This window comes from Enhydra lutris, unplaced genomic scaffold (genome assembly GCF_002288905.1).
Source record: "Enhydra lutris kenyoni isolate GAN:26980312 unplaced genomic scaffold, ASM228890v2 scaffoldscaffold56, whole genome shotgun sequence".
Lineage (NCBI taxonomy): Eukaryota > Metazoa > Chordata > Mammalia > Carnivora > Mustelidae > Enhydra > Enhydra lutris.
In genome coordinates this window covers 415,686-433,228 of record NW_019154140.1, presented here as the reverse complement: position 1 = coordinate 433,228, position 17,543 = coordinate 415,686, and the positions used below count along the sequence as shown (strand labels likewise).

At 34.7% G+C, this 17,543-nt stretch overlaps 1 protein-coding gene across 1 annotated transcript in view; it reads right to left on the bottom strand.

Annotated features, from left to right (window-relative positions):
• LOC111157729 (contactin 1) overlaps positions 1-17,543 on the bottom strand; it is a 173,891-nt gene that overhangs the window by 54,837 nt on the left and 101,511 nt on the right. Inside the window, exons 16-17 of the mRNA XM_022519374.1 lie at positions 10,303-10,452; positions 1,206-1,276 (exon numbers count right to left, since the gene is read on the bottom strand). Of these exons, the coding sequence (XP_022375082.1) occupies positions 1,206-1,276; positions 10,303-10,452 (221 nt within the window). The remainder of the gene's footprint in view (positions 1-1,205; positions 1,277-10,302; positions 10,453-17,543) is intronic.

Sequence of the window (17,543 nt, the reverse complement as noted above, 5' to 3'; positions counted from 1 at the left end):
TTTTGGTTTTGGTTTTAAGTTTTATTAGCAGCAAACCAGTAAATATAAAAGAACAACTGGCTTTAGAATATTGACCAGGTATCCTGCAACATTTTAAAATGTGCTTATTCGCTCTAATAGTTGCTTATAGATTCCCTAGAATTTTGTGTACAAACACACATTGTGCTCTTTATTTCATTTTCTTGACCTATTTCACTGGCTAGGGCCTCCATTACAACATTAAGAGGGGATATCTTTGCCCTATGCCCAAACTTAGAAGGAAAACATTAAGCCTGTCATCACTGAGCATTACTATTAACTGTAAGATTTCCACAAATATCCTTTATCAGGTATAAGAAATTCCCTTCTATTTCTATATACTTAGACTTTTAAAATCATGAATATGTTTTAATTATGAATGTTGATCTATTGAGATGATCCTATGGTTTCATTCCTTTATTCCGCCATTGATTTGTTAATGTGAAACCAACTCTGCATTTCTGGGATAAACTCTACTTCATCACAGTGTATCATTCTTTTAGTATTTTGCTGGATTTAATTTGCCAACATTTTTTTAAGTTTTGCATCTATGGTTATAAAGGGTATTCCTTTGTAATTTTCTTTTGAAAAATAAAGTTCACATTTCACTTAGATTAAAATACATTGCAAAAAATTTGTTTCACCAAAAGTAACAATTTTATATTATTCCGATATAAGCCACAAAATTCCTACTTTTTTCCAGGTAGTTCTTATAAAATCAAGAAAAGGTGGTAGATATGGTAATCCAAAGAAAACAAACAACCAATATCTTTGGCCTCTGATTCTATCTTGACCATGAATAAAAGTGGTCAGTGTACACTCATTCGCTAGAAAGCTTTTGACTCAGTTAAGATATAAATCAATAAATGAATGTAAATAACAACCATATGTGGAATCAGAGTAGATTACTTTCCAGTTAAACTTCAGTTTCTCTTTACAGTCACTTAAGGAAGAAAAAAAATGTACAATTGAAATCTTTGGCGAACTCACAGTTTCTTCTGCTTGTTGATAATTTCCCTAATGGTCCATTAGAATTTTTCTTATTATATTTAAACAAAACAAAATAAAACAAGAACAGTTCATCCTGGGCCATGTCTTTTGTTTCGATTTATTTCGGGAAACAAAATCAATTTGAGATTAAGGGTAGGTAAAGCAGCCTCTGATATATACAACTTATTAATACTTACTACCCATGTTATGGTCAGCTCCCTGTTGCTTCCACCCCCACCTCCGACATCTGAAGGAGCCACGTTAGGTGCTGAAACAAACAAACAAATGAAACAATGAAAAATGAGGTTATGTAATTTTTTTCTGACACTAGAGTTCTTACTCACTACAAAAAACATGAATTTTTTCTTTCATTAGGAAAGACAAGTCGTACACGTCATCCACTCAATTATAATAACAATGCCTCATAGTAACTGTAATGCGTATCTAATCTATTTTACTGCCAAGACAAACACTGATTTAGTGCCATAGGAAAATAGGGGTTTTCTTCAGCAAGAGGTAACAAAGCAAATTTGCCCTCCCCCCACACACAGTTGTTGTTGTTGTTGTTTTTTTCTCTGTCCTTTTATTTAATATGAATTTGAAAGATTACATTCACTTTGTTGGGAAAATATTTCACAACTCTTATTTTAAACCCTATGACTTTCTAATAATTACTGTTGTGGTGTTAGTTTTATGCTTTAATCTACAAAGAGCTATTAAAGAGTGCTTATCCACTAATCTTGGATAATGTTACCCCAAAATATCTGGAAATATTAGAAATTTAAAACTGTTTCTGGTACTCTCACTACCCAGTCTCTAAATCTCTTCTAGAATCTTGCCCCCTCAGGGACTCCAACTCTCCCACACTCTTATCTTCTTACATCATCCTTCAGTTTTCAATTACTCTATTGGATTCGACTCTGCAGTCTCTCCATCTTTAAAAATTATCTGTAATATTGCCTTCCACTTACCCTCCATGCCATCAAACACTTGTAACTGAACAGCAAAGAAGAACTGATACATGGCTTTTTTTGTACTTCACTCTATAACGTCTTTTTAACAACCCATAACCTGTTTTTTTTATATTACTGAAATCACTCTCTTAAAAATCACAAAATTGCTTCTAACTGCCAAGTCCAATGGCCTCTTCTTGGTTTTTCTCCAAGTTATTCTCTCTCCCTGAAAGTCCTTTAGGATAAGTCACTCTATCATACCAGATTTGCATCCTGCATCTTTTACAATTTATTTATTTTTATTTTATTTATTTATTTGACAGAGAGAGAGGGATCACAATCAGGCAGAGAGGCAGGGAGAGAGACAGGGGGAAGCAGGTTCCCCACCGAGCAGAAAGCCTAATTCAGGGCTCAATCCCAAGACCCTGAGATCATGACCTGAGCCGAAGGCAAAGGCTCAACACACTGAGCCACCCAGGTGCTCCTGCATCCTGAATCTTATTGTATGGTGTGTCTTCTTGGATTTGCATGTAACTGGAGTTGAACAGGTACACAAAGCCTAGTTTGTCATGCACTGGAGGCACTTAGAGATCAGCTGCTCAGCTACACGGACGGTCTGTTTTTACATAGAACCGCTGTGGCTCAGTCTGAGGTACCATTCCCAGATCTGTCAACATTTTAAAGAACATATGAAAGATGAGTTATTCCTTGAGTCCCCAGATCTTTCCTGGTGGGAAATAGTCACACCTTCCTTAGAGGGCTCAAAGCAATGCATCCGTTTACTAAGCTGCAGATCCCAACAAATAATTGTGATTCAAAGATAAATACTTCACAACTTCCCCTATGTTAACCGTGTAAATTCTTTGTTGAATAATGTACATTAATTGCACAGAAATAAACAACATGTATGGTTTTCTTTATGTCTATAGACCATATGATGATTTCCATTTCTGATTAGGAATTAATATATTTGAGAGATTTTATTCTACTATTCAACTGTCACCACATAAGTATTAGAAATAAAAACTGAGTGCACAGAAGTGTTAAAAGATAATTGTAGCACTTTAGATAAAATACATATTGAAGGCGGGATATTAAAATAACTCTTGGAAACCCTTTAAGCCCCATAATTCAAATTCTGAAGTTAAAACTCTACATGCTACAAGGAACAAGAAACAAAGAACATGCTGTTTTAAAATCAATGAATAAATCAAATTTTGTGAGTTTAACTCTAAGTACAAGTATTGTGGTCACAAGCAAATAATTTCAAAAATAACCTTAGAATAATTTATTATACTGTAATTTGTTGAATCAAATATTGCTTTCATCAGGTCAAGTACTATTTGCCAATACATTTCACTGTGATCCTTTTTATTATAATCAATGTTAGCCTCTTTGTTTAGAATAGAGCTAAAAATGGAATATGTTTACGTTAGATTGAATATTTTTTCCATTTCATAAGGTTTATTTTAAGCTCTTTTAACATGCTTCAATAAGTAAGTCGAGATTGACTTGCTTTTCTAAGATTACTCACTGAGCTCATGATACTAAGATAAAAGACAGTAATAAAGCTACTGTACCATCTAATAGAATGTTTTGTATCTTGGGTTGATTATTGACTTAATGTCCTCCATTTAGCTTTGAATGTTCAGTTGTAGCTTTAGCAGCTATGGGACATTTTTTCACAGGTGGCGTTGAAATATAACATACCTATCTGACAAGAATATGAACACCTAGGTGCCCTTCTTCTGCCTTCAGCCTTGTGTGAACAGGAATGCTTGTGCAAATCATGGTCCTTTCAGGGAAGTAAATCACTCTAAGCACAAGGCAGCTTATTCAACTTTTGGATCCAAAGTATTTTAAGAGTGAATAAACAAAACTTTCATTTAAAAGATTTTAATAAACTATTTAGGAAAAAATAGAAAATTATTGAATTAATCATGAATAAACAATATATTCTTTTACTGTGAAAGGTTAAGAATAGTGAGTTTTTACATTTGTCCTTCTGCCATGAGTTCAGTCTAAGTGATTCCTTGAAGAGGTTTAGAAGAGTGCTTCTGTGTTTCAGTCACAGGACTAAAAATTATTTAAAAAGAAAATTAAGCTGAAGTCATAATTATCTTTCAGTTTATTAAAAACAAACTAATGTTGCCAATTTTACTTTTAGATTTTGGAAGCTTAGATAATTTGCATGTAAGTACCTATTTGAGCTTTGGTCTTTTATTTAACACCAAAATTGGTTTACAACAAATCCTAAACTGTGAAAATCATGGAGTATATGAAGACAGGCCCCTGACTCAAAATAGACTGTTGACTACTTAGTTCTTCTTAATTACTGCTTAACTTGTAGAGCCATTTTTACGGAAATAATGTTACCATGAGTGTAATTTTCCACTTTAATTTGCATCAAAATTTCATTGTGATTTAAAACTAAGTTTTTTAGGAAGAGATTCAAATGGTTATAAATGTAATGTTCTAGAATCTAGAACACCAAAGGAATTAAAATACAGATTAACATTTTACATCTGCTTTTGTTCTACTTCTAAATATATATTCTTTCTGATTAGCTGTTAACAAAATCAAATGAACTGTACAATATTTGGATATTCAAACGAGAGTGGTTACTTGTAACTCTTATGATTGATCTCCTGTTGTGCTGGTGGAGCAGATTGTTAACTCCTAATGCATCTACCCTGTTAAACTGATGTCCTTTCCATAGTCGGTAAAAACAATACAGGGTCTGAGATAGTTCATAAAAATATGAATGCTTTAGGGTCTTATCAAGCTGAAATTGCAGGCTGTTTATTAATCTAGGCTTTGATCTTAAACAGGAATTTTACACGGGTGGTACAGAGTAAATTTGTTAACTGCTCAACAGAACGATAATCTAAAAATAAGTCATTGGAGAAAATGCTGGGTGGGCAGGAAAGAATGCTACAAACTGAAGTCATCACAATGCACAGCAAGATTATTATGAAGAACTCAAACCAAATATGCACTATTTAAGTTAAGCAAAAGAATTAAAACTTCCTAGTTTCTCTCTGTGTATGAAGAACAAAAGCATCTAATGCACATGTGAACTTTGTTTTCAAACAAAACAAATTACAATCAATAATGGGTTCTTCTGAATTGCAGTGTGCAGATATCACAGTGGCTTTGATTGCTGCTTTTTTTTCTTGTCTTCCTCTATCAACTTGCAACTGCCAGAACTAGTGTTACGGTTCTTGTTCCTCCCTTTTTCTTCTACAAATACTTTTGTAGCACTAATGATAACAATATAAATAGAATCTGATTCTAGCCTGAAGATGCATTTTCTTTACTATAGTAACAAGTATATATGGACAACCAGTTTCAATACAATGTGTTAAGTATCCACAATTTGTGACAGTTTGCTGAATGAATGAAGGAGCTCTGCTTAATAAAAGACTCATCTAGAACACAGAAATAATTTTTACATACAGCACCTAACTGGATACTCGGATCAGCACTGAGAAATATGTATACAGAGAAGTAGCATTATCCTCTTTTTTTTTTTTTTTTTTAAGATTTTATTTATTTATTTGACAGAGAGAGATCACAGGCAGGCAGAGAGGCAGGGGGAAGCAGGCTCCCTGCTTGGCAGAGACCCCAATCAGGGACTTGATCCCAAGGCCCTGAGATCATTACCTGACCTGAAGGCAAAAGGTTAACCCACTGAGCCACCCAGGCACCCTGCGTTATCCTCTTTTGACAGGAAAGGCAAATGAATCCCAAAGAAGTTACTGAGCTAGCCAGGTCACACTGCTTACAAGTACAGAAGCTATAGCTTTAACACAGGCCTCCTCGTGGCTAAAAAATCTATACATTTTGCTACTTTTAAAAAAAGATTTATTCTTTTATTACTGATGATAGCAACTAAATTCAACTAAATTTAACAGTACCTCGCTAGCTACAAAATATGTTCTTAGCACCATTTCTCACTTTCTCAAATATAGCTACAAATTAAAAATAAAACTAAATAAAAGAGCAGAGTAGCTTCATTAGTCATGAAATTAAAGCTCTATACAAAGGATGAAAGTGCTGATTCTTGTATTATTTTTTTTCTCTTTTCCTTCTTAGGTTGATCTGGCATCAGTGAATGCCAAAGCTGTCAAAACAAACCCAAATGCACCATTTTAGGATATCAACTCACCCACTGCACCTGCAGATCCATTAGCTTTGGGGGCATGTCTTAGAATGACACATTACTTTGAAGGATGCTTTTGTTATCTCTTTCTTACAGTTGAAATTAAATGGGCTCCAATGAATTACAAACACATCTTCTAATTCTTCATTTGGGACCATCCATTTTATAATGCACTTGTCTGAATCCAAAGAATATGGGCAACTGTGCAAAGCAAACTTAACATTAAGTAATTGGACAGATAAGGGCATGTGCTGCATTAGATAATGTTGTGTCTTTCAATCAGCATAATGAGGTGCAGGGGTAACCTTTCCATCAAACGGGAACCAGCCTTTATTCCACATAACATATGCTGGCATCTCTTACAGAGTTGTTATAATGCTACATGACAAGACAAACATCCCCCTGTTTTAAAAAGTATTTTTATTCTTTTGTAAGAATGAACAATGTAAATGTCCAATTTTATGCATATTAAATTTTTAAAAAGCAGGATGAAAAGAAAAACAGCATTTGAGGAGATATTCTGTTGAATTTTATTATATTAAATATATAAAATTCTTCCTCTAAGATGATGAGAAATTACATGAAATGACGGTTCTCTAGGCTTATAAAAAATGGAAAATATATTGCCAAATGATCAATTGCAGAGTAGACAATCTTTTCTTACAAGCATATTAAAGTTTAAAATGAGAATTACTAGCATGATAATTTTATTCAGGAAATATTATGCACAAGATAGAACTAACTGCTTTCCTTACATGTTTTTAAATCATAAAAAATAATCATAGAATAAATGATTTCCATTTAGAAATGAGAAAACCTGGGCTCAGAGAGGTTAAATAATCTGTCTCTAATCAAAGGTACCAAAATTTTACTGAAAGAGTTCTCAACTTTAGTACTGTATACTGTCCTTTTAAGAAGTGGCTTAGGAGCAGAGCTTTCAGAGTTAGAAAGTCCTGGATGTGAACCCAGTTCTGCTTCACATTAGCTAGGTTTTAACGTTAACTTCCTTTTCTGTAAAATCAGGAATAATAATACCAGTTGAAGTTACTGGGGAAATTAAGTGGAGCAACGCAAATAGAAAGCTTAGCACCCTGTTTGAAAATACACAGCAAGTGTTAAAAGACTGATAACCATAAAAGTTGATTAATACAAGACCCTACAGTTTTTCTTATGAAAGATTAATGAATGTGTTCGAGGTTGTAGGAGTTATTTTTTCACAATAGAAAGGACTGAATCCTCTCATTATATCACTAGAAGGCCGTACCTGGTGGCATTGGGACCAAGACTGTTATCACTTTGTAGGTCTGTTTGTTTGTTTTGGCTCTGAAGGCTTTCAAAGGAAGTTATTTTCTAAACTCACCAGAGAATTAATTCATTTACAAAATGTCATTTGAGCAAATACAACATAAAAGGCAATGTTTACAAAAGGTGATGCCAAAAATGTGTTAGTTGAAATGAACAATCCTTCCAAAATTTTAGGTTTGATACCTAAAGCAAGTTCTTCCCAGCATTTCTAAGGGTAAGAAGACCCTGAGGTTGAAAAGTCTTCAGAGTTACAGGCAAACTTTTGGTGATAATTACATCAAAAGGATCCTGATCTTCTAAATATGATATTAAATATAAATTATATTCATAGACTGAGATTCAAAAATCAGACTGAAATCTTTCTCTTAGACAGTTTTTTTGTTATTCCTAAAAGCATATTTAATCATTTCTACTTTGAGATTTAAAAAAGAAAAAAAAATCTTGAAATAATTCTTTTCAGATGATCAAACTATATATCCTAAATCAGTCACTTTCTGAGATTAAAAAATTAAGATATGTTTGTATCAGAATTCCTGAGGAGGAGAGGTGAAGTTCTACATCTACCACCAATGCCAGAGCGAGCATTCTCCCTCCCCTATGAAGAGTTTTGTACTTCAAAAAATGTATTCAGATGAAGTCTTAGTTCTATATCGTGTTAGTTGAGAGATCATGGAAAGCTAATCAAACTCAATGAGATTTTAAAAAGGCCTATAGAGCACTTGGGTGACTCAGTCTGTTAAGCGTCTGCCTTCTGCTCAGGTCGTAATCCCAGGGTCCTGAGATGGAGTCCCACATGGAGCTTCCTGCTCCGTGGGAAGCCTGCTTCTCCCTCTGCCTCTCGTTCTCTCTCTCATGAATAAATGAATAAAATCTTTTAAAAAATACATAAAAAAGGCCTGTAAGAATGTTATGATTTTTTAACTGAAATAAGTTTACATAGGCATAGACTTAATCATTAATTTTATTTTTACAATTTTATTTTGAAAATGAATACTTGTTAAATCAAATCAAGTGCAAGATCTCTCAGCATGAAATTTTGTAGTTAAAACTACCAGTCAGATCATGCCCATGTTCCTTTCTATTTTTGTCTTTCATAAAAGGGCAACTGTGTTCAGTCCATCATACAGAAGTTTCTACTAAAAACATAAGTGGCTCTAGGGACTAATAATAAAAACGAAACACAAGAATCCTGGCTATCTGGTATGTGTGTTCTATGAAGCTTCAACTTATATTACCTCCTTATCCTAATGATATTCCTTTGAGGTAGAGAAAAAGTCACAGTTGTGTTCATTTGGTGGATGGATATACCAAAGCAAAACAAAACAAAAATTTGTATTTAGTCATATCTGGTTTCATAGTTAAGGATGAAATCTAAACTTTTACTAGAACATATATATAAAGTTTTATATAACTATACATAGTTATATAAAGTTATATATATATATAAATATATATCTATATATAATAACTATATATAAAAATATATATCTATATATATAATAACTATATGTAACTATATATAGCTATATAAAGTTTTATATAAATAGGCATTTTAGAGTCCTGCTTGAGACACCACCTGTACGAGAGAAAGCTCAATATATGACAAGTATCAAACAGATGTGGATTTGAACTAAGTCTCATGAGTGGTTACATTCATTCAACATTATTTACTATCTCTGAGTCTACTTCCCATTAATGAGCACTGATTCGTATTACCTACATTAAAATATTATTATAAGAATTAACTGAAATATGTGTGAAAATACTCAGTGCGGATCAATACTTCAGCATTTATTTTCTTCCTTTATTACAGAATCATCATTTATACCTGGTAAATAATGTAGTAAACCACACGGAACTTTAAGAGAGCTTATTAATGGCGGTCCTGTGAATAACTTGGCTTTAAAAATGAAGACATTAGAGTTCATCATTCTATTCAGATGTTAGGTCAAGAAATTGAAGACGACAGAAATGTGGATTAGTGATATTAAGATATCATAGTAGAACTTTAACAGCAGTCTGTCATTCTTTTAAAATCTTTTCTCCCAAATAAAGCACTGAACTTTGGCAAGGCATAATAAAAACAAACTCAGAGAGCCTACAAAACATTTTCTTTTTCATAGACAAGGAATAATAAAAAAAAGAGCTATTGTTAGAATCAGAACAATATTTTTGCCTGTTAATGCAGGGGAAAATGAAAATAGAGCTGAATAGTTCTCCTACTAAAGACTATTTAAGTGGCCTTGGTATTTAGCGTAAAAATGTGAATTTAAATTGGAAGACCACCCATGGCTGAGCTGTGATCAAAGAGCATGTTTAGAGTCGTACCTCATATTAAAAGAACACATTACAGCTATTTTTTAGAGATGCTATGATTCCCCCAGTGGCAGAGATCTGAGAAGTTCTCATCCCATTCTCTCAACTCCCTACCCACCGTACCTTCTCTGGCCATATTCCATGGCCACTCAGTTATAAATGTTTTTGAGTGATATGCAAAATTGTGAACCTTCTAGATCACAGGACCTGCTTCATTAAGAGTCTGCCTGGTTAACATTCAGAATTTACATGAGAATTTATATTCTAAATACCAACTTCATTTTAGGGGTCCCTAGTGGAATACATAGTGAATTCTATTTACCACTCTCCTTACATTAATTATGTAAAAATATTCTCAAACTTCATATTTCCTTTTTTTTTATTTTTGACTATCTTGACACAGAGTATGCACACCTGTATGAAATATATATATACACATTTTTAGATGAATCACTTACCTCAGAGCATTTTTTATTTCAAAATACATTCGACTATATATTAAACTGTCACTGTATTTATAAACCTCTTAAATTTTAAAAAGTTTCTTCAACATACCGGCACCATCTGTTTTAATTTTGTTTGACGGTATACTGGGCTCTCCTATACCCAATGTATTGGTTGCTACCACACGGAATTCATACTCCATCCACGGGATTAAATCCACTGCTCTTGCTGCCTCCATATTTCCTTCAATGATTGGGGGATCTAAATAAAATAAATATTAAACAGAGAATATTAGTTGGACAACATTGCTTTTATAATCCCCCACTTTTATTTTACTATTCTGAGAAAATGGCACCTATTCCATTGAGTTGAAACAAAAATACAAACTAGAAATGACGAAATGTTAAACTCAAGGGCGTAAGCAGAAAGCTCATAAATAAATAATAAACTAGAAAAAGCGATATGCATATGAATCATCTATTTCATAGGCCTAGGGTCAGAAGAGTGAAATTCTGCACTTCTTTCAAGCTCCTATGTCATGCGTTTGCTGATAACCCCTGGGCTCCACCTTGAATAGCTAGAAGCTGTATTCTAAAAGTAGAATCTAGAAAGATTTCCTGAGGCAAGAGTACAATTGGGGCAGCTGAAAATTTTGTGGACTGCCACTGATGTTGCATATGGGTAGTGAATGATTTACTACTAATGTACCTATATGCTTATACCCTTTTTTAGTTCGTTTTGTACATTTTTACCCAAATTGTTTGGGGCAATGATAATATATGTTATGATAGTTTATTAAGATTTATTAAGTACTTCTCAGAATTCATGCTGCTAAGTAATAAAAAGATGATAAATTATAGGTAGGATATGATCCAAGATTGCTTATTGCATTGAAAGACGATAAAACATACAAGGAAGGCAGAACTATCCAGTATTTTAAGCTCTCTTAAAATAACTCCACATGTGTTTTTAATAACTAACCTACACATACATATGCATGTAAATACTTGCATATCACTTATTTGGAAAATTTGTTCCTTCAGGCTTGCCTATGACTCATCACCTTATTATTTAGGGAATTTTTATCTGTCAATGCAGACCATGAATATATAGCTTTTCAAGATGCTGTACCCATCTCCACAATAATTGCTAAGCATCTCAGTGTCTAGTTCCTATCTCTGGACAAATTCCTATGTGGCTCAGACCATGCCATATCTCACCCTACCATAATTTTAACTCTCCTGGACACTAATCTTGCCATCTATTCTCTTACTTTGTTATGAACTTGTTCTCTATATTTGACAAATATTTTTGGGTTTCTAATTAAAAGTTAGGCTTTGTCTTCTCATGTTTTGATTCTGCCTATTTATTTCTTACTTCTTCCACCCCACCAAATCAGAATTTGCCTTACTTCATATACCAAGGCACTTCTTTTAAGTAGTTGTAGGAGCAAAAGTAAAGTTTTAGTTTGTAAAGGTCTCTTTGTAAAGAAAAGGGAAAAACATAGCCGGATGTTGTGACACTGGGTAGGGTGGCCCCTCTTCCCTTCTAGACACCTTCAAATAATTTTGAGCCTCTTATGAGAAGAGAAGCTTTTATAGTAGTGGGTTGAATTGTGTCTACCAAAAAGTTTTATATATGCCCACACTACTAGAACCTGAAAATGTAACCTATTGGAAAAACAGTCTTTGTATAATCTTTCAAGTTTAAGACTGGAATTGTGTTAAGGATCTTGGGTTAAGATCATGCTGGATTATCTAGGTGGGCCCCAAATCCAGTGGCAAGTGTCCTCAAAGAGAAACACAGAAAAGAAATATACATAGTACAGGAGGCTGCATTGTGACCACAGAGGCAGAAGTTGAAGTGTTGTGGTTGCAAGCCTAGGTACATCTGGAGCCACTGTAAGTTGGGAGAGGTAAGGAATGAAATGTTCTCTAGAGCCTTTGGAGAGGGTAGAGACTTGCCAACATCTTGATTCTGGATTCTGGCTTCCAGAACTATGAAAGACTAAATTTCTGTTGTTTTAAGAAACCAATTTGTTACAGCAGCCCTAGGAAACTAATATAGTGTTTTAAAATCAGAAGCTGACAGAACTATTTATGAGTTTGTGATATGAGGTTGGAGGGCCTAAGTAAAAACATATGGTAGAAGGCTCAAGGAGGCAGTCCAATCTCTCCATCTTTCCTATGCTGCAAAATCCCAGCCCCGTTTAAATGCCTGAAGAATGGAAAGGCTGGAAGCACTCCAAACGGTCTCTCTTGACAAGGGTGTAGTATTTTCATGATGGTCAAGGCTAGCTCAGGCTTTTCCAAGTAGCTTGGCAGTCAACAGGTATGGGCAAGTGTAGGCTGGTTCAAAGCAAGAAGAGCCAAATAGATGTACAGTGGAAGCTGCAGCTGATAGACTGATGTGGAGCCCAAGTAAGGATCCAGTATGAAAATACCCCCAAATAAATGGAAGACCAGGGGTATGTTCAAAGACTAGAAAGTTGTAACTGACCACAGAAAATATTTGGAGGAATTGTGAAAGGTAAAGAAGGAGAAGTTAAAGGGGATCCTTTAGTGGTGGGCTTTGGATTGCAGGTGATGTTGTCAGTCTCTTGATTTTAATGACTGAGATGAAGAAAGGAAGAATAAGCAAAAACCCTTGGAGTCACTACCATTAGGTAAATACCAGTGAGAAACCGTTGGCTCAGGGATGCAAACAACTCTCTCAGAAGGGGAAGCAAGAAGTGGATGTGGAGAGATGGACTTCTAGAATATACCTTCTGAATGGTTAGGGAAGAATTTGAAACTGGTAAGTTTAGGATAGAATTCTCTACCAGGATTGCTAAAGGCATGGAAAGTGCTCTTTTTAGAACAAAACCAATTATAATCATTCCTGTTAATATACATTTACATCAGAACTTGTGAGAAAATAAATTTCCAAAACAAATATGTTTAGGTATATATTTATAATACCCTCTAAAGAAAACCACCTATGTAAGAAGTAGGACAGACTTAGCAAAAAAAAAAAAAAAAAAAAAAAATTAACATTTTCATTTTAGAAAACTGTATCTAGAATCAAAAGTGGCTCTTCTATCTGGCTTGTTTCACCACACAAAGAGAATAGGATTTAAAAGCTTGCTTTCTCTTTAACTTTTTTCCCAGCTCCAATCTCGATGTAGTCAGCCCACACAAAAAATATTTCTTCTGCCTCCCACTTGCTTGTTCATCTGTGGACATACACATGTTTCTTCTACTTCTTACACATGTTTTGGACTTCTCTGGGTCTAGTATACCTAGCATAGTATTTTAAAAATAGTACTACTTATTAAATATTTGTAACAAACGTAAATACAAAAGTTATGCTTAGAGTAGCCAACATCTCAATGCAAGAAGCACAGTCTTGTGTATCACAATCACTTTATAGTCTTCTTCATCTCTGAATCATGTAGGCTACTGGTGAAAGATAAGGAGGGCCTTCCTTTACCTTGCCCCACCACAAAATACCCAATACTCTACGGCTCTCATGCCTATATTCAGCCCATAAATTATCTTGTCAGAAAATACACCTTATCTCAACCCACTTAATCCCTTTCCCACTCTGTGAGTTGATCCTTTCTTCTCCACTGCTATAGTTTTATCTCAATTACACATTTTTTATCTGCTTTATTTGGGCACTAAATATCCTTATAAATGGATTTTTACTCCATGCCATCTTCCCCCCTGGTAGGAAGTACTGGATATATTTTTTATTTTTCTAAAACCACCCACAAAGAGAATTTGGGAGCAGAGTTCAGCTTTGCTTTGGAAGCAGATTCATGCCCAAGCCAAATGGAGAACAGTCAGGAGCAGAGGGACTTTGTGTCTTCTCTCTTGGGCCAAGTTCTCTGCAACCCATTTATTATTCCTAGAGTCAGAAAGAGAGGAGTGTACTTTCACCACAGAGGCAAGTGCTAGGAATCAGGACTGGGGTCTCAAGTTCCCGAGTTTTAAGTGGGTCAGTTTGGCATCAGGACATTTTTTCTAAAGATAATTTCAATATGGAAAATCAGATCTTAACTGTAGAAAGCCTGTCAAAGGTTACTCTCTGTCAAACAAACAAACAAAAAATATACTGACACTCAACCTGATGGTTATTTAAATCTTGGCTTTACTGGTGAGTATAAATCTCAATCAAAGGGATATAGAGCAGGAGACATGCTCCTTACTTTAAATACTCAGATCAAAAGACCCTCTTGAGATGGTCTTATTTTAACAACCAGCCATAAACAGTAATCCACATAGATTTATTTTCAAATACTTTGAGTTCATAAGCCTCAGAATAAAACAATTCTGACTATTCTTTGGAGGAAAAGAGAAGCAAGCCTCATGTGTATCCTAAGGCCAATAATTCATACTGCTTTAGTTGCCTGGCAACCATGCTGATGGCATTTTGCCTTCAGACCACAGGGACTAGCTGTTTGAAAAGCTTCAGAAATAGCCAGAACTACCTCAGGACTAAAACAAAACAAAACAAAACAAAACACCACAAATTGTTTCAAGAAAACCTGTAGGCAGTGTAATCCCACCTGTTCTAGATTGTTTGAAGTTGCCTAGTGAATCCTGGTATTTCCTTAGAATTAAAGTATAATCAGAACCTTTAGCTTCTTCCCTCTCAATCCAAAACCCAAGTACTTAACATTATCCAGAACCCACTCAGAGGTTCTAACTGATAAAGTAGCTCTGTGTTTGAGAATAGAAAAGGGCATTTAAAGACTTCTCACTGGTTGTGTGTTACCTTAGCATCTCTAGATCCAACCCACAGGTCTTCTGGCAGAACTTTGCAAGATGCCATAGATTTGGCAAAGTTCTCTGCAGCAAAAGAATCTGGGATCTCTTCTGGCATCCCAGAAGATATGACTCATTGATTTTTCTCTAAGGAAAATTTGAATGTAGCCTCATGAAAACCCAGAAATTCATATTTGAAATAAGAACAACAAAAACTGAAGCTATAGAAAGGCAAAAAAGAAAATAGGTAATTCTAAAAAGTAAGTACTCTACAATGAGCCTAGTGGGGGTTTTTCCCCATTTTCTTAAACCTATCAATGTGGAAAATAATTTTAAAAATACTAAATAATAACTAAAGATATGATAGAAGAGATATTCATATACTAGTGGCAGGATTAAAAACTCTTTCTACCTTTCCACAGGGTAATTTTTTAGTATAGCTCATGGGTTTAAGCATGTTTACACTAAGTAATTATTTTAAAATGTCTATTCTAAGGAAATAATCTGAAGTCCAGAGAAATACTTATGTGCTAAGATGTTAATTTGTAATTCTAGGCTTCCACACAACAGAATTTTAAATATAAAAACATTTTTCTTCTTCGGTTTAGAGACCATATCCCAGGTTGGGTCTTCCGATTGATTTCACAGCATGGTTTGTAGCTCTCTTTTTGTTCAGTCCCCTTCCATACACATAACCTGCCACCAACAAATATTCTATAATTTTCCTTCTCTATGTAGCAGCATAGAATCAAACACAACATTCTAAATGTTATCTGTGTATCTTGTAGAACCCTATCTTGTAGAATGGCATCAAATTTCTGCTGCCTATCCCCTAGAAATTCCAAGAGAAGTAATATTTATAGTAGATTGTTTTAAAGCTATACAGTCTATTCTTTCATCTCATTATAATAAATGTAATCCTGTACTGCTGAAACTTTATATCTTTGAAAAATATTTATTGAACATCTTAAATAATTACCTTCATAAAATGGAGTTTAGTTCCACACTTTCCATTTATAGTGGACACCACTAGAAATAAAGAACTACATGATTGCATTTATTGCAAAAAGTATTTTTCACTTCCACTTAGGATACTGATACAAGAGAACTTTACTTACATAACTAATAAAAAGAACAGATAAGACAATCTACAAAATAATCATTTTTCAGAGCCTGTCAGCTGAGTTTGGGAAGAGATCTAATGAACTAAATTCATCATAGGTAGAGCAATGGGGAGAGGAGGTAATAATCATTCATGTTCATAAGAAGAAAACACTTAAACTTCTCACAGATATTTAAAGACAAAGTATAGGTTGTCATGGCTGTATTGAATCCCCGGGAGCCCCCAAATCAAGGAGCATCTGTACACATGAGCCAATTCTTTCTGGTAGGACTTCACCAAGTGTACTCAAAAAAGTTGGGGGCAAGACAAGAGAGCCAAGAGAGACCTCCCTCTGAGGCACAGACATCTCAGATCTGCTCAAGTCTCAGAGCAAAGCAGGAAAATGGAGATCCTGCTTCATGCACTCCAGACCTTCTACTGAATAAGCATGTGAGCATGTGTGGCTAGGTGAGTGGCAGGACAGCAAAGACAGATCGGCTTCCCCTGAGACAGATTAGTGCTTTGGGTCTGCTGAAGTCTGACTGAACACAGGAGAACTGAGAACATCTACCACCCCCAAGAACTCTGGGTTTTAGACTAGTTATCAGACAGCAGCTGTCTGGGGCAAAAGAAGGGAAGCTGAAAGAACAAATCCTCCCCGAGAGCCAGGCTAGAAGAGCAAGTTGAAGTCTGATGGTGAGGCTGGAAAACTTACAGATGTAAGAGGGTTTTGATCTTACTCTCAAATTTACTCAGCCTCTACTGAACTGAATCTAACCGCAAAGCTCAGATCACTTCAACTACAGATTATATTGACAAAATGACATGCATTTTCCTGGGCATAAGTAATATCCAATTTAGGCTCTACTATTCTTCTTTACACAATGTATATAAAAACATTATCAGGACATGAGAAAACAAAGAAATGTGAATCGTTTTTAACAAAGAAAAAAAAAATCAATAGAGCCAGACTTAAAGATGGCCCAGGTGTTAAATGATCAGACAGGGATTATAGAATAACTACTATAAATATGTAAAAGTATCAAGTGGGAAAGATGCACAACTTGTATAAATAAATAAGAAATTTTTATGGAATACCATGTAAACAATATTAAAAGGAACCTAATGTTAGAAACAAAAAAAATCCTGGAAAGAGAAAAAAACACAAAATCAAAATCACTTAATGAGATTTTCAGCAAACTGAATGTAGTGGAGAAAAGAATCTATGAAAGTGAAAACAGGTCATTAGACACTACCCAAACAGAAATACACATACACATACAGCCATGATCCGTGGAACACATCAAACAATCTAACATGCATGGCAATAGAGACCAAGAAGAGAAAGAGAATGAGACAGAAGAAATATTGGAAGATATAATGGCAGAGAATTTCCAAAGTTGAGGAAGATATCAATTCAAAGGTCCAACTTGCCAGGAAACCCCCATCAGGATAAATATATTTTCATCAAGCTGAGAAGCAAAAATGAAAAGAAATCT